This window comes from Neomonachus schauinslandi, chromosome 11 (assembly GCF_002201575.2).
Source record: "Neomonachus schauinslandi chromosome 11, ASM220157v2, whole genome shotgun sequence".
NCBI lineage: Eukaryota > Metazoa > Chordata > Mammalia > Carnivora > Phocidae > Neomonachus > Neomonachus schauinslandi.
Window position 1 is genome coordinate 46,137,891 of NC_058413.1, and position 27,698 is coordinate 46,165,588.

At 38.3% G+C, this 27,698-nt stretch overlaps 1 protein-coding gene across 1 annotated transcript in view; it reads left to right on the forward strand.

Annotated features, from left to right (window-relative positions):
* Positions 1-125: 125 nt before the first annotated feature.
* The window catches only part of RNF141 (ring finger protein 141), a 36,853-nt gene continuing 9,280 nt past the window's right edge, over positions 126-27,698 (forward strand). Inside the window, exons 1-4 of the mRNA XM_021685768.2 lie at positions 126-219; positions 15,293-15,485; positions 19,019-19,127; positions 23,346-23,527. Of these exons, the coding sequence (XP_021541443.1) occupies positions 15,343-15,485; positions 19,019-19,127; positions 23,346-23,527 (434 nt within the window). The 5' untranslated portion in view covers positions 126-219; positions 15,293-15,342. The remainder of the gene's footprint in view (positions 220-15,292; positions 15,486-19,018; positions 19,128-23,345; positions 23,528-27,698) is intronic.

The window sequence follows — 27,698 nt, forward strand, 5'->3', positions numbered from 1 at the left end:
CGCGGGAGCGCGGGAGCGCGGGAGCGCGGGAGCGCGGGAGCGCGGGACTGCGGTGAGAGGTTGGGCACCGTTTCCAGGCAACACGCTGGGGGCAGGGCTCCTGCGTCACTGAGGTGCGACCCAGTCGCAGGCCGAGCTAGCGTCGCCGCCGCCTGCGGGTCTGAGCTGCGGGCTGAGGCGGAGCTGCTACCGCCGGAAGCGCGATGCCTTGAACCTGGGGTGAGCTGCGCGGGGCTGTCCTTTCGCCGTTTCCTTTCCTTGTTACTCCAAGACCCTAGGGCTGGGAGGAGAAACACCCGCCAGTCCTCAGCTGCTGAGAGGCGCTTCACTGGGGAAACAGGCCTGGCCCCGCCACCCTTCCTAGGCCTCGGCTTAGGGCTCAGCGCTGGCTTGGGAGGCCTTTCCGTGGACGCTATGTCCCCAACCCGACAGTTTCCAGTGACCAGGGCTGCAGATGGCCTGTCCCGGAGGAAGGGTGATTCTGTGGAACCAGGAGAGAGTTTGTCCTCCTTGAGCCGGGAACCGCTTTTGAATATTGCCGCCGGCTCAGTCAGTGGGCCAGCGGACATAGCTGTTGGTTAAAAGTGCAGGTGCGCTTGAGGAGGGGCAGAGGCGGCTAGGATGGCCGGAGGGTGGCGGGTGTGCATAGCAAACCCACCGATGCTGCAGAAACCTATGTGCCCCTGCCGCATTGGACACCCCAGATTAGAAACCCTTGCCTCAGGCGATAGCTCAGAAATGGCCAGGTCGGTCTGCTTAGCTGGCCCTCCATTGCTAAATTATCTTACACTGCCCATCTTCCCAAAGGGCTTACCTGGTCGAACCAGCTACCTTGGCCCCGTCGGAGACAAAAAGTTACCTTACTAATACTTGTAGTAACTATTCCTGGAAAGGAAGCCTTCTGTGTTAGCTTTTGAAGTGATTTATTCTTTTATGTGTATTGTATTACAAAATGTGGATTTACTGCTGTTACTCAAATTTATCCCCAGCCCTTTTATTAAATTTCAGTCTATGTTCTTCGCTCTGGTGTATTTATAAAGCTGCCTTAACACTTACTATGGTTTGTAAGTCTTAGATCTTCTGCATAAAGTTATTCTTTTCCAGCTCTCCTCTGCCCATTCTTGCTATAAAATAAGTTCCATCCATTCAGAATTTCATCTGGGCTATGAGGTGCCGTGGATCAACGATCCTAAATCAGTAACCTCTATACTGGAAAAAAAAAAAAAAAGAAGTGATGCTTTCTGAATTAAGAACTCAAAAGTAGTATGGGTTTTTCTCCTTTCCTTTGATTCTGCCTGACTGCAGTTTCTAAATAGTTTCCTCCAGAATATGATCTTAGGTTTCCAAAATGTGTTCTTTGTCATTTGGTGTAAGTGAACTGTGTAGCCTGATCCTTCTTACTTCATGTCTAAACACTTAATACACTTCCCTTCCCCTTCTCCCAAAAAGGCAGGGAAGGTCCAGAGAGAGTTCTTACAAGTATAGTTGGTGTGTTTTTCTAAATATGAAATGTATTTAGTAAACACAGCAGTGCTATCAGAAATCCATAGTCTTAATCTTAAGTACTCTCTTTTTGTAATTTTTCTTTCTATAATTTTTTTTTCTAATTAAGATCTTTGAGCCCAGAACAAGTATTCCAGCTCCTATAATAACTGGTCTAATTGTTTCCTTAGAATCTGTTAATAGTTGCTATTAATTTCTTGTCTTGCCGAACAGCTGATATCTGCTTACAGATCTAGAGTTTGATTAAGCAGTGAGTAATTAAATAAATAATACCCTTAAGGATCTAGTTTTTAGAACTTAGTTTTTACTACTCATGTTAAAGCTGACTTAACAATGAAAGTAGTTGATGATTATTTCAATTATAAATATCATTTTTGTAAGTAAAGAAATCGATACAAAAGTTCATGGAGAACAGGTTTCAGAGAGGTTTTCTAAATACTACAGTACTTGTCACCTAGTCATTTTACTGTACTTTCAGGCTTCTTAACATTGCTTTAAATCCTTTTATGAATGGATATGGTTTAAACATTCATGGAAGTTTTTGCTTTGTTTTGTTTTTTGTTTTGCCAGTTACCCATGATGTGATTTTTATATCTTTGTAATGAATATTTGAACTACAGCAATTCATTTGTTAGAAAAAGAAGTGATCAAGTGTATGTTACCACCCACTAGAGAATGTGGCATTTTTGGAATCCTTGACATCCTTATGAGTCTCAAAATAACATTTGTTCTTTATTTAGAAAATCCTTCAATCCTGGTTTTTTGAAAGCACATTACAGGCATACCTTGGAGATATTACAGGTTCAGTAACAGACCACCACAGTAAAGTGAATATTGCAGTAAAGCGAGTCAAATGAATTTTTTGGTTTCCCAGTGCATGTAAAAGTTATGTTTACACTATACTGTAGTCTATTTAAAGTGTGCAACAGCATTATGTCTTAAAAAAAAAAACTATATACCTTAATTTAAAAAATACTTTATTGCTAAAAAATGCTAACCATCATCTGAGCCTCCAGCAAGTCGTAATTTTTTTTTTTGCTGGTAGAAGGTCTTGCCTCAGTGTTGATGGCTGTTGATTGATCAGGGTGGTGGTTGAAGGTTGGGGTGGCTATGGCAATTTCTTCAACTAAGACAGTAATTAAGTTTGCCTCATCAATTGACTCTTGCTTTCATGAATGATTTCTCTCTAGCATGTAATGTTATCAAAATTGGAGTCAATTTTCAAATTGACTTCTCAAATCCTGCCACTGCTTTACCAACTAAGTTTATATAATATTCTAAATCCTTTGTTTTCATTTAAACAGTCTTCACCACATCTTCACTAGAAATAGATTCTACCTCAAGAAACCACTTTCTTTGCTCATCCATAAGAAGCAACTCCTCATCCATTGATGTTTTGTCATGAGATTGCAGCAATTCATTCACATCTTCAGACTCTTCTAATTCGTTCTCTTGCTCTTTCCACCACATCTGCAGTTATCTCCTCCACTAAAGTCTTATACCCCTCAAAGTCATCCATAAGGGTTAGAATCAACTTCTTGCAAACTTCTGTTCACATTGATATTTTCACTTCTTCCCATGAATCATGAATGTTCTTAACGGATCTGGAATGGTGAATCATTTCCAGAAGGTTTTCATTTGACTTTGCCCCGGATCCATCAGAGGAATTGCTATCTGTGGTAGCTATAGCCTCACAAAATGTTAACGAATAAGACTTGAAATTATTCCTTAATCCATGGGCTACAGAATGGATGTTGTGTCAGCAGGCATGAAAACAATATTAATCTCACTGTACATCTCCATCAGAGCTCTTGGGTGACCAGGTGCATTGTCAATGAGCAGTAATAATTTGAAAGGAATCCTTTTTTCTGAGCAGTACGTCTTTACAGTGGGCTTAAAAAATTTAGTAAGCCATATTGTAAACAGTTGTGCTATCATCCAGACTTTATTGTTCCATTTTTAGAGCATAGGCAGAGTAGATTGAGCATAATTCTTAAGGGCCCTCAGATGATTGGAATGGTAAATGAGCATTGGCTTCAATTTAAAGTCACCAACTGCAGGGGCGCCTGGGTGGCTCAGTTGTTAAGCGTCTGCCTTCGGCTCAGGTCATGATCCCAGGGTCCTGGGATTGAGCCCGGAATTCGGCTCCCTCCTCGGTGGGAAGCCTGCTTCTCCCTTTCCCACTCCTCTTGCTTGTGTTCCCTCTCTCACTGTCTCTGTCTATCAAATAAATAAATAAAATCTTTAAAAAATAAAGTAAATAAAGTCACCAACTGCAGGGGCGCCTGGGTGGCTCAGTCAGTTAAGCATCGGATCAGTTAAGCATTCAGCTCAGATCATGATACCAGGGTCCTGGGATTGAGCTTCTCCCTGTCCCTCCCCCAACTGCCCCTGCTTGCACTCTCTCTCTCTCAAATAAATAAATAAAATCTTAAAAAAAAAAAAAAAAAGGTCACCAACTGCATTAGCCCCTAATAAGAGAGCCAGCCTGTCCTTTGAAGCTTTGAAGCCGGGCATTGACTTCTCCTTTCTAGCTATGAAAGTCCTAGAGGACATCTTCTTCCAACAGAAGACTGTTTGATCTACACTGAAAGTCTGTTGTTTAGTGTAGCCACCTTCATGACTTATCTGAGCTAGATCTTCTGGATAACTTGCTGCAGCTTCTATATCAGCACTTGCTGCTTTACCTTGCACTTGAATGTTACAGAGATGACTTCTTTCTTTAAACCTCATGAACCAACCTCTGCTTGCTTCAAACTTTTCTTCTGCAGCTTCTTCACCACACTCAGCCTTCATAGAATGGGAAGGTGGTTAGGACCGTGCTCTGGATTAGGCTCTGGCTTAAGGGAATGGTGTGGCTGGTTCGGTCCTCTATCTAAACCACTAAAACTTTCTCCATATCAGCAATGAAGCTGTTTCACTTTCTTATCATTTGTGTTTTCCCTGGAGTAGCACTTTTAATTTCTTTCAAGAACGTTTCCTTTTGCATTCACAACTTGGTTAACTGGTGCAAGAGGCCTAGCTTTTGGCCTGTTTCAGCTTTCGACATGTCTTCTTTATTAAGCTTAATCAGTTCTAGCTTTTGACTTAAAGTGAGAGACGAGTGACTCTTCCTTTCACTTAAACACTTAGAGGCTGTTGTAAGGTTATTAATTTGCCTAATTTCAATATTGTCGTGTCTCAGGGAATGGGGAGGCTAATGGAGAAGGAGAGAGATCAGGGGAACAGCTAGTCCATGGAGTAGTCAGAATATACACAACATTTATCAGTTAAGTTTGCTATCTTATATGGGTGCAGTTCATGGCACCCCAAAACAATTGCAATAGTAACCTCAAAGATCACTGATCGCAGATTACCATAACAAATATAATAATAATGAAAAAGTTTTAAATATTGCAAGAATTACTAAAATGTTACAACAAATGAAGTGAGCAAATGCTTTTGGAAAAATGGCACCAATAGACTTGCTCCATGCAGGTTGCCACAAACCTTCAATTTGGGGTTGGGGGTGGAAAGGCAATATTTGTGAAGCACAGTAAAGCCACGTGCAATAAAACAAGGTGTGCCTTTATATCCTGCCAGAAAGGACTAAATTATAGGTGGCATAGTAGTATGAGAGCTGCTAGTTCTTTGAAATCTTTTTACGGGAGATTTATCTTTTGCTGAATCTATGCCAGTAGTTTGCAAATTATATTCCTATGCTATACTACTATTCCATTATTTAGAGGTAATTATTTTGATAATATCAAATAATGAATATTTCTCAATTTATGTACAAGTTAATTTAGTGATACATTTTTACAATTTTATATTTTTTCTTTCATGTATTTTTAAAATTTCAGTTTCTCTCCAAGTGATTACTAGATGAATGAACAAATTAGCAAGAGTCAAAAGAATACTAAGTGAACAATAATAAACCCTGTCAACAATATTTACTGTATCTGTTCATAAACATTTATAGTATGCTTATGTATCTACCAGAAGAGAGAACACAGCTACTACCCTCAGGAAGCTCACAGAGGGGGATGATCAAGTGCCCTAACTGATGATATGTGCTATTTTATAAAAGAATGTGCAGAGTCACCGAAGAGGGACACTGAAAAACCAGTGGCAGGTGACTAGAGGGTGGCCACAATAGACTGTTTTTGTGAACATGCACCCTTGGTTTGGTTTTATAATGCATATAGATCACAGAGCCATATTTTTATGCTAGTGATGGGTATTAATATTTATCATTATCATTATTTTATGGTATTCAGAGTGAACTGTAAATTTCAGACCCTATCCACTGAACCAGGTTGAGAACCACTGCCCAGGCTCTCTTAGTGTCTAAATAGTGTCGCCTTTTATTTATTTATTTTTTTAAGATTTTATTTATTTATTTATTTATTTGCCAGGGAGAGAGAGAGAGAGCACAAGCAGGGGGGAGCAGCAGGCAGAGGGAGAAGCAGACTCCCCTGCTGAGCAAGGAGCCCGATGTCGGGACTCGATCCCAGGACTCCGGGATCATGACCTGAGCCGAAGGCAGACACTTAACTGACTGAGCCACCCAGGCGTCCCTAGTGTCGCCTTTTAATCAGAGGAGTTAGTGATTAGGTTTCCCAGATACCAAGTGCGATTACCAGATAAAAGGTTAATATGCTGCCTTAAATTATAAACCTTATTCAAAGTTAGGGCATCAGATCAAAACAATGCAGAAACAAAAGGGACCATTTTCAACTCAATAAATAAGTGACCTCGGCTTCTTTTTAAATATCTGTTTGGTAGGGGTGGTATTTTGGAATGAAATACTAGGTTAGAAGTCACCTACTCTATTTCTCACCCAAGCAAAAATCTCTAAAACTTACTCATTAGATGAATTTCTAATCTTTATTTAAACACCTCCACACTTCCGATGAAAACAAGCTGACATACAAGACAGCCCTTAATACCTTTGGATAATTGTGGGTGATAGGAACTTCTTATTTGACCTGAATTTGCCTAATTCACACTTACTGGCCATTTTTTTCACTGTAACTATATAAAATAAATCTTACTTCCTCTTCTACATGAAATCTCTTCAAATGTTTGAACAAACCTATTGGTTGTTACTGAATTATTGTCTAGAAGAAATCACTTTGTTTCCTTTTCTAGATCAGTAACATCTTGTATACTCTTCCGGTTATGTTAAAATGATTAATGCCCTTTAAAAGTGTGACTGCTTAGGGGTGCCTGGGTGGCCCAGTCGGCCAACCCTTGATTTCAGCTCAGGTCATGATCTCAGGGTTGTGAGATCAAGCCCCGCATCAGGCTCTGGGCTGGGCAGGGAGCCTGCTTAAGATTTTCCCTCCCCTCCTGTCCCTCCCTCCCCAACCCTCCCTTAAAAGAAAAAAAGAAAGAAAAAAAAAAAAAAAGCTTTAACTGCCTAGGGCTGATTACAGTACTTCAGTGTGGTAGGCCCATTACAGAACACAATAGAACTAGGGTCTTGCTCTGGACATCTGCTTCTAGCAAGTGTTCAGGACTATTTTAACATCTTGTCCTTCTTTTACTGTGGACTTACGTTGACTGAAACCCTCAGACTTTATATTTTAACTGCTTTTAAGCACATCTTATCTATGTTTTTGTGCAGTTGACTTTTCAAGACATTCAGGGTTTAACTTTTAGTCGTATTTGACATAACTTACTCCATTTCAGAAAATCATTATCAATTTCAGTCTTGATCCTAGTACTCAGTGGACACTATTCATTCATACCAATTTTAGCCATCCACTTCGATGGGCAGGCTTGCAGGCTTGTTTCAGGTCATCAGTAAAACGGTAAACAGACCATCTCTTGGTACTGGTCTCCCTCTCCCTCTGCTTTAGTTACTCTAGCCTTTTTTTATTACCTCAAAGGCACCATGCTCCTTCCTACATTAGACACTCTATAACCTCTGCCTGCAATGTCCTTTCCTCTCCATGCCTCTGCCCCTATTTGGTTAACTCTAACTGATCTCAAATAAAATGTTGTTTGCCCAAGGATTTCCCTGACGCAACACTAGGTCAAGCCTGCCTTTTATAGGCTTTTGTAGTACCCTGTACTTGTTTGGCTTAGCTTTTCTCATCTTATAATTATGTATTTATTGGTGTGATTGTTATCTCTTCCCCACTGTATCATATGCTCCATGATGGCAAGAACCATGTTTCTTTTGCTCACTATTGTATCCCCATGGCCTTAAAAAGGCCATGTACAGTGGTGGCTCCCCACCACCAGTTTACATCCCCAACTCCTGATGATGTTTTTATACGTTTGAATTGGAACAAGAAAAACAAGGACAAAATGTACATGTATATGTGTAGTATATGTCAGTGTGAAGTTACTGCCTTCTTGGGAAAGACTTATTTTAATATTCTTCTACTTTTCAAATTATAAATGGTTCATTTTAAATTTTTTGTTCAGTTTTGGGGATATTTTGGCCTATTTTTAGAAACGATCTTTACTCAGAATAAAAATAAATGTGCAAACCATGGTACTTTGATATTTTACTAGGCTGTGAAACCAGAAATCACTAATGTTGAATACCCTAGAGACCATCTCTAAACTAAGATCTTTCTCTTTGGATACAGTTACTATAAATCCACTTGGCTATATTTAAAATACATAATTTCACCTTGGGAGATTTTTTTGGTGACCTGGGTCTTCCTCAACAACTTCCTTTCATTTATCTCTGTAATGTAATATTTATCGTTGCCAAGTAGGCTCAGATTCAAAACAGTAATTGTTGGGTTTTCTTTTTTAGTGTAATTGTACTTTTCCTTTATTTAATGTGACTAAAAGAATAAATCTCTCCACCCCAAAGCAACGGAATACACATTCTTCTCTAGTGCCCATGGAACATTCTCCAGAATAAATCACATCCTAGGTCATAAATCAGGTCTCAACCGGTACCAAAAGATTGGAATCATTCCCTGCCTATTTTCAGACCACAATGCTTTGAAACTAGAGCTCAATCACAAGACAAAAGTCAGAAAGAACTCAAATACATGGAGGCTAAAGAGCATCCTACTGGAGAACGAATGGGTCAACCAGGAAATTAAAGAAGAATTAAAAAAATACATGGAAACCAATGAAAATGAAAACACAACTATTCAAAATCTTTGGGATGCAGCAAAGGCAGTCCTAAGAGGAAAGTATATAGCAATACAAGCCTTTCTCAAGAAGCAAGAAAGGTCTCAAGTACACAACCTAACCCTACACCTAAAGGAGCTGGAGAAGGAACAGCAAATAAAGCCTAAACCCAGCAGGAGAAGAGAAATCATAAAGATCAGAGCAGAAATCAATGAAAGAGAAACTAAAAGAACAGTAGAACAGATCAACGAAACTAGGAGCTGGTTCTTTGAAAGAATTAACAAGATTGATAAACCCCTGGCCAGACTTATCAAAAAGAGAAGAGAAATGACCCAAATCAACAAAATCATGAATGAAAGAGGAGAGATCACAACCAACACCAAAGAAATACAAACAATTATAAGAACATATTATGAGCAACTCTATGCCAGCAAATTAAATAACCTGGAAGAAATGGATGCATTCCTAGAGATGTACCAACTACCAAAACTGAACCAGGATGAAATAGAAAACCTGAACAGACCTATAACCACTAAGGAAATTGAAGCAGTCATCAAAAATCTCCCAACAAACAAAAGCCCAGGGCCAGATGGCTTCCCAGGGGAGTTCTACCAAACATTTCAAGAAGAATTAATACCTATTCTTCTGAAACTGTTCCAAAAAATAGAAATGGAAGGAAAACTTCCAAACTCATTTTATGAGGCCAGCATTACCTTGATCCCAAAACCAGACAAAGACCCCATGAAAAGGAGAATTACAGACCAATATCCCTGATGAACATGGATGCAAAAATTCTCACCAAAATACTAGCCAATAGGATCTAACAGTACATTAAAAGGATTATTCACCATGACCAAGTGGGATTTATCCCTGGGCTGCAGGGTTGGTTCAACATCCGCAAATCAATCAATGTGATACAATACATTAACAAAAGAAAGAACAAGAATCATGATCCTCTCAATAGATGCAGAAAAAGCATTTGACAAAGTACAGCATCCTTTCTTGATCAAAATTCTTCAGAGTATAGGGATAGAGGGTACATACCTCAATATCATAAAAGCCATCTATGAAAAACCTACAGCGAATATCATTCTCAATGGGGAAAAACTGAGAGCTTTCCCCCTAAGGTCAGGAACGTGGCAGGGATGTCCACTATCACCACTGCTATTCAACATAGTATTGGAAGTCCTAGCCACAGCAATCAGACAACAAAAAGAAATCAAAGGCATCCAAATTGGCAAGGAAGAAGTCAAACTCTCACTCTTTGCAGAGATATGATACTTTATGTGGAAAACCCAAAAGACTCCACCCCAAAACTGCTAGAACTCATACAGGAATTCAGTCAAGTGGCAGGATATAAAATCAATGCACAGAAGTCAGTGGCATTCCTATACACCAACAACAAGACAGAAGAAAGAGAAATTAAGGAGTCGATCCCATTTACAATTGCACCCAAAACCATAAGATACCTAGGAATAAATCTAACCAAAGAGACAAAGGATCTGTACTCAGAAAACTATAAAATACTCATGAAAGAAATTGAGGAAGACACAAAGAAATGGAAAAACGTTCCATGCTCATGGATTGGAAGAACAAATATTGTGAAGATGTCAATGCTACCTAGAGCAATCTACACATTCAATGCAATCCCCATCAAAATACCATCCACTTTTTTCAAAGAAATGGAACAAATAATCCTAAAATTTGTATGGAACCAGAAAAGACCCCGCATAGCCAGAGGAATGTTGAAAAAGAAAAGCAAAGCCGGCGGCATCACAATTCCGGACTTCCAGCTCTATTACAAAGCTGTCATCATCAAGACAGCATGGTACTGGCACAAAAACAGACACATAGATCAATGGAACAGAATAGAGAGCCAGAAATGGACCCTCAACTCTATGGTCAACTCATCTTTGACAAAGCAGGAAAGAATGTCCAATGGAACAAAGACAGTCTCTTCAACAAATGGTGTTGGGAAAATTGGATAGCCACATGCAGAAGAATGAAACTGGACCATTTCCTTACACCACACACAAAAATAGACTCCAAATGGTTGAAAGACCTCAATGTGAGACAGGAGTCCATCAAAATCCTAAAGGAGAACACAGGCAGCAACCTCTTTGACCTCAGCCGAAGCAACTTCTTCCTAGAAACATCGCCAAAGGCAAGGGAAGCAAGGGCAAAAATGAACTATTGGGACTTCATCAAGATAAAAAGCTTTTGCAAAGCAAAGGAAACAGTCAACAAAACCAAAAGACAACTGACAGAATGGGAGAAGATATTTGCAAATGACATATCAGATAAAGGGCTAGTATCCAAAATCTATAAAGAACTCATCAAACTCAACACCCAAAGAACAAAGAATCCAATCAAGAAATGGGCAGAAGACATGAACAGACATTTTTCCAAAGAAGACATCCAAATGGCCAACAGACACATGAAAAAGTGCTCAATATCGCTCGGCATCAGGGAAATCCAAATCAAAACCTCAATGAGATACCACCTCACACCAGTCAGAATGGCTAAAATTAACAAGTCAGGAAATGACAGATGTTGGCGGGGATGCGGAGAAAGGGGAACCCTCCTACACTGTTGGTGGGAATGCAAGCTGGTGCAGCCACTCTGGAAAACTGTATGGAGGTTCCTCAAAAAGTTGAAAATAGAGCTACCATATGATCCAGCAATTGCACTACTGGGTATTTACCCCAAAGATACAAAAGTAGGGATCCGAAGGGGTACGTGCACCCCGATGTTTATAGCAGCAATGTCCACAATAGCCAAACTGTGGAAAGAGCCAAGATGTCCATCAACAGATGAATGGATAAAGAAGATGTGGTATATATATACAATGGAATATTATGCAGCCATCAAAAGGAATGAGATCTTGCCATTTGCAACGACGTGGATGGAACTGGAGGGTATTATGTTGAGTGAAATAAGTCAAACAGAGAAAGACATGTATCATATGACCTCACTGATATGAGGAATTCTTAATCTCAGGAAACAAACGGAGGGTTGCTGGAGTGGGGGGTGGGGTGGGAAGGATGGGGTGACTGGGTGATAGACACTGGGGAGGGTATGTGCTCTGGTAAGCGCTGTGAATTGTGCAAGACTTGAATCTCAGATCTGTACCTCTGAAACAAATAATGCAATATATGTTAAGAAAAAAAAAAAGAAGAAGAAGAAGGTAGCGGGAGGGGAAGAATGAAGCGGGGGAAATCGGAGGGGTAGACGAACCATGAGAGACGATGGACTCTGAAAAACAAACAGGGTTCTAGAGGGGAGGGGGGTGGGAGGATGGGTTAGCCTGGTGGTGGGTATTGAGGAGGGCACATTCTGCATGGAGCACTGGGTGTTATGCACAAACAATGAATCATGGAACACTTCATCTAAAACTAATGATGTAATGTATGGGGATTAACATAAGAATAAAAAAAAAAGAATAAATCTCAAATACAGTAACTTAAATTTTAATATCAAAAGCAAATTTACATATTTATGGTTACTGAAAACTCTTATTGTGAATGGTTTTATATTGTAGTTATACATATTTTATATTTTAGAGTTAGAGTTTTATTATTTTTTAATAAATAATAAAGCAGACTTCCTGGCAAACTTTTTCTACAAAATTGTTACTATTTAACCTGCTTTATGTGACTGTTAATTTGTGTACAATAAAAATGATAGTTTTTGGTGAGTAGATAAAATGGAATTTCTTGGGGAGGGGGATCAGATTTTTTTTTAACTGTAATTCTTTTTTCTTCTTTTTTTTAAGATTTATTTATTTATTTTAGAGAGAGAGTGTGTGTGTGCGAGCGCATGCCCTCGCATGCAGGGGCTGGTGGGGGCGGGCAGAAGGAGAGAGCATCTCAAGCAGAGTCCCTGCAGGGAGCCTGAGGCAGGGCTGATCTCACCACCCTGAGAAAATGACCCCAGCCGAAATCAAGAGTTGGCAGCTCAATCGACTGAGCCACCCAGGGACCCCTGCTTTTTTCTTCTTCTAACTTTGTATTACAAAAAAACCCTATTAGCTATGTGACTTTGTTACTTTAACCTCTCTGTGCTTGTTTCTTCATCTATGAAATGGTTATTATGGGGTTATGAATGACTGAGTTCGTAAATACATGTAAAGTGCTTAGAAGATTGTGTACTTAGAAGATCACAATGGGAGTGATCACAAGTATTAGCTGCTTTTACTATTAGTAGTAGTATTTGTGCTGAATAGAGATTTTTTTTTTTAAGATTTTATTTATTTATTTGAGAGAGAGAATGAGAAAGAGAGAGCACGAGAGGGGGGAAGGTCAGAGGGAGAAAGAGACTCCCCGCTGAGCAGGGAGCCCGATGCGGGACTCGATCCCAGGACTCCAGGATCATGACCTGAGCCAAAGGCAGTCGCTTAACCAACTGAGCCACCCAGGCGCCCCTGAATAGAGATTTTCATATTAAGTTACAGAATAGGTCAGCATAGACAAAAATACTAAAACTTTATTTTCTATTTTTTTTTTTAAGATTTTATTTATTTATTTATTTGATAGAGAGAGACACAGGGAGAGAGGGGACACAAGCAGGGGGAATGGGAGAGGGAGAAGCAAGCTCTCTGCTGAGCAGAGAGCCTGATGCAGGGCTCCATCCCAGGACCCTAGGATCATGACCTGTGCTGAAGGCAGACGCTTATTGACTGAGCCACCCAGGCACCCCTATTTTCTATTTTAATCACATTCTCAATACTTGATATTCTGATAAATCATTATTTACCAAAGGAAAAAGCTTTGTAGAATAAACAAATTCAGTTCTTCTCTAGCCATAATCATAGACTTATATCTTTCAAGACTTTAGTTGTTAAATAAATGTGATTACATTTTTAAGTCAATTCAATAACTTACTGATCTATACTATACTTATTTATAGATTATTAAAGTAGTGATCTGACCTTTTAACTAAAATATCACCTTCATACTTAGAAAACAAATTATATAAACTCTTAAGTTTAAAACGCCTGGTGAAGTTAGAAAGTGAAAGTGCTATCTTTTTTTTTTTCTAAGCAGAAAATGGGAGGTGGTTAAATTGTCCAATATTTTAATTTTCTTAGGTGTTCAAACCAAAAACCTGTTTAATTTGCATATATTTTACAATTAAAAGTAAGTTGCACATTTACAAATAAAGTAATTCAACAACAAATGTTACTTGGCTAATGTAATTATATCATGATTATATATCTTGGTGTATCATAGTCCTCAAGAATATGAACAATAGAATCTGAAAACGTGGGGCGCCTGGGTGGCTCAATCATTAAGTGTCTGCCTTCGGCTCAGGTCATGATCCCAGGGTCCTGGGATCAAGCCCCGCATCGGGCTCCCTGCTCAGCGGGAAGCCTGCTTCTCCCTCTCCCACTCCCCCTGCTTGTGTTCCCTCTCTCACTGTGTCTCTCTCTGTGTCTCTCTCTGTCAAAGAAATAAATAAAAGAAAAAAGAAAAAAAAAGAGTCTGAAAACATAAGTTCAAAGTTCACTTCAACCACTTACCATTTTAGGTAAGTTACTTAGCTCTATTTCCTTATCTGTAAAAATAGGAATATAATAATGCCTGCCTCTTAGGGTTATTGTAGGAAATAAATGTGGTAATATATGGGAAGCCCTTAGTTAGTAGTCTGACACATGGTAAGTAGTCAGGAAATGTTGGGGAAATTATATAAACAAGCTTCCTATTAAATACAAGCACTTAAATGCCTGTGGTCTGTGTGTGTGTGTGTGTGTGTGTGTGTGTGTGTAATGGTTTTGAGTTGGCAAAATTAGAGGAATTAGACGTTTACCACCCTATCGATAAGTGAATCCTGTTTTTTCATTTGCTATCTGATCTTAAAAAATAGAAATATAGGGGCGCCTGGGTGGCTCAGTTGGTTAAGCATCCACCTTCGGCTCAGGTAATGATCCCAGGATCCTGGGATTGAGCCCTGCATCAAGCTCGCTGCTCAGCAGAGAGCCTGCTTCTCCCTCTCCCTCTCCTGCTCCCCTTGCTTGTGCTCACTCTCTCGCTCTCTCTCTGTCAAATAAATAAATAAATAAAATCTTTTAAAAAATAGAAATATAAATCTTTACTTTAAAAATACAGTCATTTAGGGGGCGCCCGGGTGGCTCAGTTGTTAAGTGTCTGACTTCGGCTCAGGTCATGATCCCAGTGTCCTGGGATTGAGCCCCACATCGGGCTCCCTGCTCCGTGGGAAGCCTGCTTCTCCCTCTCCTACTCCCCCTGCTTGTGTTCCCTCTCCCGCTGTGTCTCTCTCTGTCAAATAAATAAATAAAATCTTTTAAATAAATAAATAAAAATATAGTCCTTTAGGGATGCCTGGGTGGCTCAGTCGGTTAAGTGTCTGCCTTCAGCTCAGGTCATGATCCCAGGGTCCTGGGATCAAGCCCCACATCAGGCTCCCTGCTCAGTGAAGCCTGCTTCTCCTTCTGCCTCTGCCGCTCCCCCTGGTTGTGCTTGCTCTCTCTCTCTCTCTGTCAAATAAATAAATAAAATCTTCTAAAAAATCATTAAATAAATAAAAATATAGTCATTTAAATAAATTCCACCTTAGACTCATTTAAGTCTACTGAACTCTCACTTAACGGTATTCCCAGTTTTTCTTATTTTCTTGAAGGGATGAGTATATTGCTGTTTTTATAGTGTATATAAAAGTAACTTTTGTATATATTTGACAGGTAACTATGTGAAGCAACACTGTTTCTGGATTTCAAGACATCCTTTCATCATGGGACAGCAAATTTCAGATCAGACACAGTTGGTTCTTAACAAGTTACCAGAAAAAGTAGCAAAACATGTCACACTGGTTCGAGAAAGTGGCTCCTTAACTTACGAAGAATTTCTTGGGAGAGTAGCTGAACTTAATGATATGTAAGCCTTGCTCTTTTTCATTTTATTTTTTCTCCCTGACATATGCCCCACACGGCATGACTGTCTAAGAGGTAACCAGAAATATTGATTGGTAAGACTGAATGTTTCAGCAGCAGTTAGCAAATATATATTGAGTACCTACTACAAGACTTGCTATGTGGCTATTTTAAAACATATAAGAGGAACAAAGAAACCAAAGGAACTTAAAATTGAATTTTAGACATAGGCTTATAAATTGATTCTTGTTTGAAAGAACTAAAGGGATGCATAATAGAAGAGAATAAGCCAATTAGCCACTCTAGAAAAAGGTTCCTAGGATAGTCAAAGGGCACTCAGGTTTCTATATATCAAACAATTCATCTGGTTAATAAATAAATCTTCTGTGTTCACTGAGCATTATTTTTGCCAGAAAAAACATAAATAGTAATAATTCACTATTGTCACCACTGAAGAATAAGGTATTTTGTTTATTAATATTTTCTAATTAGCTACCACCTTTAAATCTCTTTAACACTTGAATAGATTTCTAAGATGGAATTTAAATTTCTCTGCCTTCTTTAAAGTGCATATCTAATAGAACTATGCCTTTTCTTTGTGAATTTATTCTTTATTATATCAATTTTTATACTGATCTGTGTAGAAGCTAATAAAATAGAATCTATTCTTATTATCCAGTCATGAAGAATAAAGAATGTCTTAAAAGTTAGTTATCTTAGAAGATAGTTTCTTTTAGAAACATTGGATTTCCTCTGAAACTAATAATACATTATATGTTAATTAATTGAATTTAAATTTTAAAAAAAGAATTAAATAAATAAAAAGAAACATTGGATTTCATTCATTGAATGAAAGAAAAAGAAAGAAAGAAGGAAAGAAAGATAGATCCTATATGGATATATGGTTGGATCCTATATGAATATATATATGCATTCATAGAAAATGAACTGTAAGTATACACACTATGTTTCTGGGAAATTGTTGGAAAACGGGGCAGTGAAGGGAGACTGTACATCTTACTATGTATGTTTATATATTGTCTGATCTTTTATAATAAAAATATAGTCATAAAACTCTAGCATTGTACTTTTTTCTTTTTTTAGATTATCCAAATGGTAGTATTTAAGGCATTACTTCTGGGACCATATTCTTAAAGAGTAAAAATGGATTAAGAATTTAATAGTATCATGAATGGAATGCTTTTTAAGTTTATTGTTTTGACTCTTATGAAGAGTAATCAATGACATTTGCCATCCCTTTAGAGTCTTGGAACTTATATACATAAACCATCTGTTTAATAAATTTTTGCCTTTTGGCCTAAAAATACCAGATAAATATGTCATATGAAAGGATGCACAAGCTAAGCTTACTGTGTAATACAGAAATGATGGTAAAGAACATCTTCCTTTTATTTATCTAGGGTAGGCCGTTGACTGGATTTGGTTCTTTTTTTTTTTTTAATTTAATTTTATTATATTATGTTAATCACCATACATTACATCATTAGTTTTTGATGCACTGTTCCATGATTCATTGTTTGCGTATAACACCCAGTGCTCCATTCAATATGTACCCTCTTTAATACCCATCACCAGGCTAACCCATCCCCCCAGCTCCCTCCCCTCTAGAACCCTCAGTTTGTTTCTCAGAGTCCATAGTCTCTCATGGTTCATCTCCCCCTCCGATTTCCCACTCTTCATTCTTCCCTTCCTACTATCTTCTTTTTTTTTAAACATATAATGTATGATTTGTTTCAGAGGTACAGGTCTGTGATTCACCAGTCTTACACAATTCACAGTGCTCACCAAGGCACATACCCTCCCCAATGTCTATCACCCAGCTACCCCATCCCTCCCACTCCCTACCACTCCAGCAACCCTCAGTTTGTTTCCTGAGATTAAGAATTCCTCATATCAGTGAGATCATATGATACATGTCTTTCTCTGATTGACGTATTTCGCTCAGCATAATACCCTCTAGTTCCATCCACGTCGTTGCAAATGGCAAGGTTTCGGGTTTTTTTTTTTTTTTTAAGATTTTATTTATTTATTTGAGAGAGAGAGAGAATGAGAGACAGAGAGCATGAGGGGGGGAGGGTCAGAGGGAGAAGCAGGCTCCCCGCTGAGCAGGGAGCCCGATGCGGGACTCGATCCCGGGACTCCAGGATCATGACCTGAGCCGAAGGCAGTCGCTTAACCAACTGAGCCACCCAGGCGCCCAAGGTTTCGGTTTTTTTGATGGCTGCATAATATTCCATTCCACATCTTTATCCATTCATCTGTTGATGGACATCTTGGCTCTTTCCATAGTTTGGCTATTGTGGACATTGCTCCTATAAATATTGGGGTGCACGTACCCCTTCGGATCACTACATTTATATCTTTGGGGTAAATACCATTTGGTTCTTAAAACTGATTTCAATGGGTCAGAGTTGGGCATTTCACAAGGGCAATGCTGTCTGAGAATTATAAAGTTAACCTATACAGAAGAAGCATGGCTTGATAGCTAGAAAACAACTGGGAACTGGCACAGATGAATTACTTTCACTGGCAGACTTTGCTACCTAGGGCTAGTTGCTTCATTTTCAGTGGGCTCTATTTAGCTGTACGTCATTTAGTTCCAAGGTGATACCTCCCTTGGTGCTCAGAGAGAAATTTGACTAATGATAAAAAGGAGCCACAATTGGGGCACCTGGGTGGCTCAGTCGTTAAGCGTCTGCCTTTGGCTCAGGTCATGATCCCAGGGTCCTGGGATTGAGCCCCACATCGGGCTCCCTGCTCCAAGGGAAGCCTGCTTCTCCCTCTCCCACTCCCCCTGCTTGTGTTCCTTCTCTGGCTGTGTCTCTCTCTGTCAAATAAATAACATCTTTAAAAAAAAAAAAAAAAGGGAGCCACAATATTTAAGTATATCTTTGCTCTAATTTAAATTGGCATTAATGGGAAGATACTGAATTATCTTCTAAAAGTTTTATTTTTATGCTAGAATCCTATGGCTCTCAAAATTACTCTGCTGGAGGAAGACAGCAAAGCTGTATTTAAGGTGTCTCAAAATCATTTGCTTTGATCCAGTCCCAAATTATAAAAAAAATTTTTTTTCAAAGAGGTGTGTGTTGTTGCTTAGATTAGAACTCAACCAAGAGCAAGATTTTTTCACATTTTATACATCCGAGGCAATAGTCAAAATGTGGATAAGTGAAACCAGCTAAACTTTTTCTTTAAGTCTGATTCCTTGGACATGTTTTTTTCTAGATGTCTTTGTTAAGCATTTAAAAACCATTGAGATAGGACATAAAAAGATTTATAAATATTCTGTGAGCTGTGCCGTTGATGTTAAAAACTTAGTTGTATGTTTATAATCAAAACATTCTCTATCCCTGTGTTTTAAGAATCTATTATGATCATTATTTTTTTTTGTCTCTGTATTTTCTTCAAATTTTCTTCTCTGTTTTAAAGTGTTTCTTGAATCTGGTTTCATACATAGCTCCATTATTTTATAAGACTTTTCATAAAATTAACAAATGTGTTTTCTCTTTTCAGAACTGCTAAAGTGGCTTCTGGCCAGGAAAAACATCTTCTCTTTGAGGTACAGCCTGGGTCTGATTCCTCTGCCTTTTGGAAAGTAGTTGTACGTGTGGTCTGTACCAAGGTGAGAATGATAGAGACTTCCAACTCCGAACTTAAATTCTTTTGGTGATTAGAGCCCCATTTAATAGTGTGGTATAGTAGAAATTAATGTTAATAATTAGCAAATTATTTGCTAAAACATTTGTAAAGCTGAGGAAGACACAGTTTTGTTAGTGTTACTGCCCTCCAGGTTAACTGTTTGAATCTCATTGGTTATATAGTTTCATATAGCAGAGATTTTTATAATAAAAGGAGGTGGTAGTGACCTCTTATCCTTCTACCTCTCTTTTCGTATTTTAGCTGGCTATGGAATCCTAAGGTGACACCCTACTTAGCTCTAAGCTGACTGCTTAAAAAGTAAAGTTATCTTAGGAGATCATTTCTTTTAAGAATAGTTTCATTCACTTAATAATTTAAAAATCCATTAGAAAGATTGGGGTATTTTTAGGTTTTGTGTTTTGTGTGGTTTTGGTTTGTTTTTGTTTTTAGAAATTTTTAGTTAGGGGCGCCTGGATGGCTCAGTCGTTAAGCATCTGCCTTCAGCTCAGGTCATGGTCCTAGGGTCATGGGATCGAGCCCCACATTGGGCTCCCTGCTCGGCGGGAAGCCTGCTTCTCCCTCTCCCACTCCCCCTGCTTGTGTTCCCTCTCTTGTTGTGTCTCTCTCTGTCAAATAAATAAATAAAATCTTAAAAAAAAAAAAAAGAAATTTTTAGTTATAGAATGGATTTTTCATCATCAGTGCACTGCCTTTTATTTGGTTTTTAAATTTTAGATAATTGAATATATCGACTATGCCAAAAAATATAATGGCAGCTGTCATAGAGTATGAGTAAGACTCATCCACCAATGGGTGGTTATTAACCTTTTTGAGGCCACAGACCTTTTGTTGAAAATGAAGGAATGAATTTTACTAGGCCTTCTCCTACCCCAACTCCTGCCCTACAACAAACAATAAAACCACCCATATGCATGTAACCAATAAATTAAGCATTCATGAATGCCCTGAATTCCATTCCTGATCAACCCATAAAGAACTACTGGGTAAGGATATTTTTTCTTTTGTGTCATGGACCCCGGGGGTTACCCAAATAATATGCCATGTTTTCCCAGTGGGTTGATTGCCAGTACTATGCTTTAAGTGTAGAAGGATTGATTATGGATATTTGATCACATTAGACGTTCTAATCAATTTAAGTAGTAAAAGAACTTTAAAGAGTTGAGAGAAGCAAAGACAGATAGTAATTCCAGACTTTGCTAAGTGCCTGAAGGTGAATGGCACTTGTTGAAGTTTACAGTTGATTTAGAGAGAATACACAGCATAGTTTAATACCATTCAGCTGAGTCTCTCCGCACTAAACATTTACTTAGTTGATTATTTTTAAAAGTCCAAATGTTAAAGAGCAATATAATAGCTGTCAAAGAAACATCATTAAAAATTTTTGTATTATGTGTCACAGAGGTAGCTAATGTGGTACTAGTGTGGGCAGCAATGTAACTTTATGCTGTATAATGTGTTACAAATCATAGTAACAGAACACACATTGAAATACTGACAACTTGATCCAACATCCTGTTTATTATTTATACTTTGATTCCTAGACTCAAAACTTGTATACCAATCACATATTTTTTCTATTTTCTGGTTTTTTGCTTGTTTTGTTATTGGGTTTATATTGTATTTATGTCAAATTCACTAGGGTTTTTTCTTTTTACAGTGTTATAAATACACATATTCTCAAAAGAACTCTGGGAATCTGCAACTTTTGACTTTGCAAAGGAATAAAGTAAAGAAGAAATGAAGAACTGAGCTAAAAACTTGTAAAATCCATTCAAATAGGCTCAGTATCTCCCATAACCCCATCAGCTGCGAATTTACACTGCACATAATGTTCAGGACTATTTGAAAGTCAACTTCAAAGGACACAAGGGTGAATTTATAAGAACTCTAGTCACAAAGGTTTCTGAAAAACATACATTCTGTCTCCACCTCATCCCCCTAACCTTATCTACTACTACTCTCATTCCCTCTCTCATTTAGTCCAACCCCCCTGCGCTCCTTGCTGGACTCCTTGTGCTCCTCACCAGGTGCACTTCTGCCTAACAAGCCTTCACACTTCCTATTCTTCCAACCCGGAATGATCTCTCCCCCAGATACCTAAATGACCCATTCCTGCTCCTTTTCCAGTTCTTAAATATCACCTTCTCTGTGACGCCTTCCCTACAACCCTTCAGTATATCCTCTTCTCTGGTTAATCTTCTCCATAACACTTACTTCCATTTCACCTAATCTATGTTTTGTCTCTCCTACCCATAGTGTAACCTCCGTGAGGGCAGAGATTTTCATTTTATACACAGTAGGTCACCAGTGCCTAGAGCGGTGCACGCAGTACATAGTTACGTGCATAATATCCATTATGGGTACTCAGTAAATATTTGTTGCATGAATCCTATGATTATAGTAGCTTAGTTTGATAAACCTTGCTATTAAATACCAAGTTCATAGGAATTATTCCCATATTTCTTCCAAACTGTGCAGTTTCAAAGGAAGATTGGTCTAGTTTCCTCAGCTCTGAAAGTCTGTTGTATAAGCCTCTATAAATTCCGATCACCTTTAATTCTATATATTTGTCTTCTTTCTCACATATAATCTTTTATTACAAAGAATCTTATGTATATGCATCTCCATATAGATTTTACCTTCCCAAAATGTAATCAGTTTTAGGGATTGTTCCGCCATCTTCACAGTATGGAATCTGATTCATACTTGATTCTTAGTTTTTTCTCATTGCCTTCTCAAATAATAAACAGTTAATAAACATTAGTTACAACTATTATTATTTTCATTCCAAATCGAAATGTTGATATAATTTTTTTAATGCGTAACCTATCTACTTCACCTTCCCATGTGCCCAGTTCCATCAACACATTTCAAAACCTACTTTGTGCACAATTTTAAGGCCTTCTCTCCCTCTTCCTCATTCATTTCTTTGTAAATGTTTTCTGATTTTGTTTGTTCTGTTAACTTTGATATGTATTTAGTAGATTTCATTGCTTCTGTTCCCACAGTCTTCCATACCATCCCCTGTGCTAAAAAAAAGTCTTTCACATCGCTAGTCTGTCACTGATTACTTCAGGTTCTTCCAAGAACAGTACCCTCTCAACCCTACTCACTTTGGTCACTTCAAAAGAAAATATATGCCCCAATCTAGGACTCCCTAAGTTTTATGAAAGCAATATTATCTCTTCTTACCTCTTACCTCACGCTTGCCCCAAATATCTCTTCACATTAAGAATGTAAGCTCCAGGGATGCCTGGGTGGCTCAGTTAGTTAAGCGTCTGCCTTCAGTTCAGGTCATGATCCTAGGGGCCTGGGATCAAGTCCTGCATTGGGCTCCTTGCTCAGCAGGGTGCCTGCTTCTCCCTCTCCCTCTGCCATTCCCCCGGCTTGTGGCTGTCTGGCTCTCTCTATCTCTGTCAAATAAATAGAATCTTAAAAAAAAAAAAAAAAAAAATGTAAGCTCAAGTGAGGACAGGTACAATCTGTAGGCCACTGGTTCCACTTCATAGTAAATGAATTTTTTGCCTAAAAAGGGGGGGAGGGCTTGCCAAAATGCAAAATAGCCTCCTGGGAAGAATTCAACCACTTTTTGTTAGGATTTACTTTAATGTAATTTTCTTGCTTTAGTTTGGAAATTTTGGTATAAAATAGAACTTAAGATATTCAAGAAAACAATCAGTTGTTTCAGTTATAGTAGAATGGCATGTGGGTATTGGATTCAAATAAATCTTTTAGTTAAATTCTTTAAGAAATTAAAAAGAATTGTCAATACTGATCTCTAAAGTTCATTTTTTAGGTCTGGGAAAGTTGTCTAACCTCATCAACTCTAAACAGGGTGATGCCTAATCAACCCTACAGGGTTATTTTGAGTATCAAATGAGATAAATGTGTGCAAGTACTTTGAACTCCACTTCATTTGTTCAGACTCTTTCTTGTTAGGTAATTTGCAAACCTTGAAAACTTTTATTTGTTCCCCCTTTTTGGGAAAAATTGATCAGAGAATGGGGATGGGTGAAATAGGTGATGGAGATTAAGGAGGACACTCGTGATGGGTGTTGTATGTACTAAATTCTACGCCTGAAACATATTTCACTGTATCTTAACTGATTGGAATTTAAATAAAAACTTTAAAAAAATGGCCAGAGAAATTATGAAATTTTTTTTTTTTTTGTATTTTTAGATTAACAAAAGTACTGGCATTGTAGAAGCATCACGGATCATGAATTTGTACCAGTTTATTCAGCTTTATAAAGACATCACAAGTCAAGCATCAGGAGTATTGGCCCAAAGCTCCACCTCTGAAGACCCTGATGAAAACTCATCATCTGTAACATCTTGTCAGGCTAGTCTTTGGATGGGAAGGTATATAATGCATAAGTACCATGTTTCTCTTGTTTTCTAATATACAAGCTACTGAAATCTCAGTAATACTTTTGCTGGTGCCCTTGTGATGTCTTAAATCACATTACCTTTTATCTCAGTTGATATTGTATCCCAGATCAGCTTTTGGATTATTCTTCAGGACGTTGTTAAAGTGCTAAATTAAAGAAAAATTAAAGTGGCTCACACCAGCTAATGTTTCTCTCAACCCAGTTTCCATGAATGCACTGTCCGCTCTACATGCTTGCATTTAATGACAAAGGATATTAATATCTCTCTTATAACAGGTATTTATGTTATTAGACAATCAAAGCCCTTCAGGGTATTAGGTCTAAAAATCTGGCAAAATCATTCCAGTTTTCCTTTAAAATATCTGACTAATTGGAGCATTAAAAATTGTAAATATTGGCTCTAGGACTTGGCAGTCTATTCAGGAATGAACAAGTAGTTGGTGCACATACTGCATATACCGAGTTACCGGAAGGAAATGAAGTCAGCCACAGTTTTCTTTGATGGCACTTGTTTACTCAAGCCTAATATATTATTGTTCTATCTAAACTTTTCCTTTTCTGTAATGCTCTTGGCATGTGGAAGCTTCCACCTGTTGCCATTTGACAACCATGACCATAATTTAAATTTGTAAATGCCTCATTGGAAAAAGTCTTACGTGGGTCCAGACATGTTGACATCCTGTCTTATTGTCATACTGAATGGACAGCAAAAATCTGTAGACAGCATTTTTTACCTTAAAATTAAGAATATGCTTAGCAAGAATTTCTCTTTTATTGCTTGATTTATAGTTGCATTTTCTGGTCCATTCTTAACCAACAGGTTTCCAGTACTATACTGTAATACATTTGTATCTCCATTTATCATTTTCTGTTTATCTTTATAGGATTGTTTGGTTTTCTAGGTTTGGGCTGTACAAGTGGTACTGAAATGCCAAGTGAGTTTTAGAGCATGATAGGCAGTGTTTAGGCTTTTCTTTTCTGTGTTTTGTAAAGTTAATCTTTCATAAACAGTTGTCTGATTTTCTGCTTTTCTTCCTCTCCCTCTTCGGAATGGTAGTTTTGTTGTTGTTGTTTTGTCTTGTTTAAGTATCTTGAAAGCTGAGAATAGGATTTACCAGGATATTTAAACTCTGTGGTAGCAGATGAAATGAAAGTAATACTTTCTTCTTGTTTCAGTCATCTCAATGAAAGAGGTAAGGGTGTTATCCTTGGAAACTCAATGCCTGATTGGTAGGTTAGGGCTGCTTCTTGCCTTCGTATGTTTTTTGGTTTTTTGGTTTGGATACTCTAGTTCATAGAAAAACAGACTTTTCAAGTTGAAGGGGATTTTAAGAGATATTTATTTGGATTAGTCTTATATCTGATGTATATTTTCTTTTTTTTTTTTTTTTAAAGATTTTATTTATTTATTTGAGAGAGAGCACAAGAGGGAAGAGGTTCAGAGGGAGAAGCAGACCCCCCGCTGAGCAGGGAGCCCGATGCGGGACTCGATCCCAGGACTCCAGGATCATGACCTGAGCTGAAGGCAGTCGCTTAACCAACTGAGCCACCCAGGCGCCCTGATGTATATTTTCATTAGTGGTTTACATTTATTGAGTACTTATAGTGTATTAGGCATTTTGATAAGTGCTTTACATGTATAAACTCATTAAATCCTCACAACAACCCCATGGGGATACAATTACTGGTCCATTTCAGATACACTGAGGTTTAGACAAATAAATGACATTGCTAGAAATTAGCCTAGCTGAGATTCACATTCAGAGCAGGCTGGCAATACAACCATGCCCCTAACCTCTGCATTATTACTCTCTTATGTGTAAAGATCTGTGGACTAGAATGCTTCTTAAACTTTGTATTCAGTGGTTTTGAGGAGGAGCTTGAGAGTCCATCAAGCTCCCACATGGTGTCACTGCTGCTAATCCACCAATAACACTTTGAGTAGTAAGACTCTTGCCACATTTCCAGCTTGTACTTGAACACCTGAACTTATGTGGGACTCACTGCCTCAGAGACACAAGCCTTTTCATACACAGATGGCTCTAATTACTGTGAAATTTTCCCTTTTGCATTATATTCCTCAGAATAGCCAAAATCTGATTCTCTTAAGTCAACATAGCACAGACTCTAGAACCAAATTGCCTGTGTTCAAATCCTGTCTCGACTGCTAACTGTGTGACTTTGGACAAGTTATTAAACTTTTTTTCCTCTGTTTCTTCATTTTTTTAAGAGAGGATGATAACAATAGTATCTGCTTCATAGAATTCTTGAGAGAGTTAAGTGAGTTGATGTATGTAAAATGCTTACAACAGTGCCTGGTATGTAATAATATGTCAGAGTGCACCATCATTATTTTTAAGTTACTACTGTATTCTACTTATTTCAGTGGCAGTGCCCTCTGGATCCCACCAAACAAATCTGTTCTCTCTTCAGCCCTTCAAATATTTGAAAACATTAATCAAATTCTCACTGGTCCTCTGTTCTGCAGGATGAGCATCCCCAGTTCCTTTGGCCTTTGTTAACATGGGTCTCTTTTATATCCCTGAGGCTTTCCTGGAAAATCCTTTATCTGTCAATATACCTTTCAGGGTAGGGGGCATAGAACTGAATACTCCATTCTACAAGTGGTCTAACAAGGACAACTAGAGCAGAACCCTTTCTCCTTCCTTCTTCTGGTTACTGTACTGCTAGGAAGGTAGCAAAAAATCAAGTGAACATTGTATAGTTTCCACTGGCTGCTTCTGTGTTTCCTGTTCTTTTACTTCTTTCCAGAGCAGTGCTCTTCTTCATAGCCCTCTAACCTTCAGAACATGTCCCTCTTTATGGATTCAGTTATAGTCTCTGCTACTGACACATAAGTCCAAATCCTTAGACGTAAACCGTAAGCTGCTCAAAAGCAGAGACCCCAGTTCATCTGGGTCTGGCGCAGAATGTAGCACCTAAGAGACCCTTAAACATTGAACTGAATATATCTAGAAAATGAGATGCGTGTCCATCTAGGTTTTCATTCAGTTTCCCCACTTCGATTCAGTGGCTGCCTTCTTTTGCCCATAGGTTTAACCTGTTACCACATCCTGACAATTTGTCTTTTGTAATGTCCCTTTGCCGGGCCCTGATTATCTCCCAGGTGAATTGCTGAAGTAAGGATCTGATTGGTTTTCCTCCCTCTAGAATGTCCCATACTGCACTCCCAATTAGTCTTCCTAAAATATTATTTCAGTGGGGGTTCACTTTTCTTTTGATCAAACTCTGATTCTAGTTTGCCTATCAGAATAAGTTTAAACATCATATTTTGACATTCAAGGATCAGATTATCTCTGCTATATTTAAGCAGTCTTTTCTCTCAGTTTTCTCCCCGGAGCATCATGCGACCTTCTTGTTACACACACACTCCAGAGGTATTTTTTTTTCCTACCTCCACAACTTCGTTTATTCACCTAGAATGTCCTCTGTCTGTCAAAGTTATGTTACTTTTCAACCTCATCTTTCCAACAAATTTGAAATACTCATTTGTTCCTTCTTAGCACTTACTACTTGCATATTTGACATTTGTTTATATTCTTTTTTATATTCAAATTGACAAATTTTAAAGTGGTATTTCAATGTCTTGTATATAGTAGTATAAGCACAGCAGGGAATAAAGCCATGCCAGAGATATACCTCCTGCCTTTAAGAAGTTTATGGTCTAGTGGTTATACTTTGAAACATTTTGTGTTTGCATAATTATGAAAGTAATACATGCTTAATGAAGAAAACCTAAAAATTGTAGAATAGCATGAAGGATAAAAGCAAATTAAAATCACTTTAAGAAACATTTATTGAGAACCTAAGACAAACTGCCTGTATTCAAAGAACTTAGAGTTTGTAGGTAGACCAACCAATTAGCAGCCAATTAAAATGCAATATTTAAGTCCTTTAATTGAGGCAAATGTTGGTTTTGAGAGTAGAGAGAAGATATTTTGAGCTGAGTTACTGAGGTTAGGGTTTACCAGACTCATAAGGATATTCCAGGAAAGGAAAGTACCACATGCAAAGGCACTTGATTCACTCAGGGGCACTCTACACTGAGGATGGAGTAGAAGGTTCAACATCTCTTCCCAAGATGAAAGAGCTCCTTAAGGACAGAGAAAAACAGGAAGCAA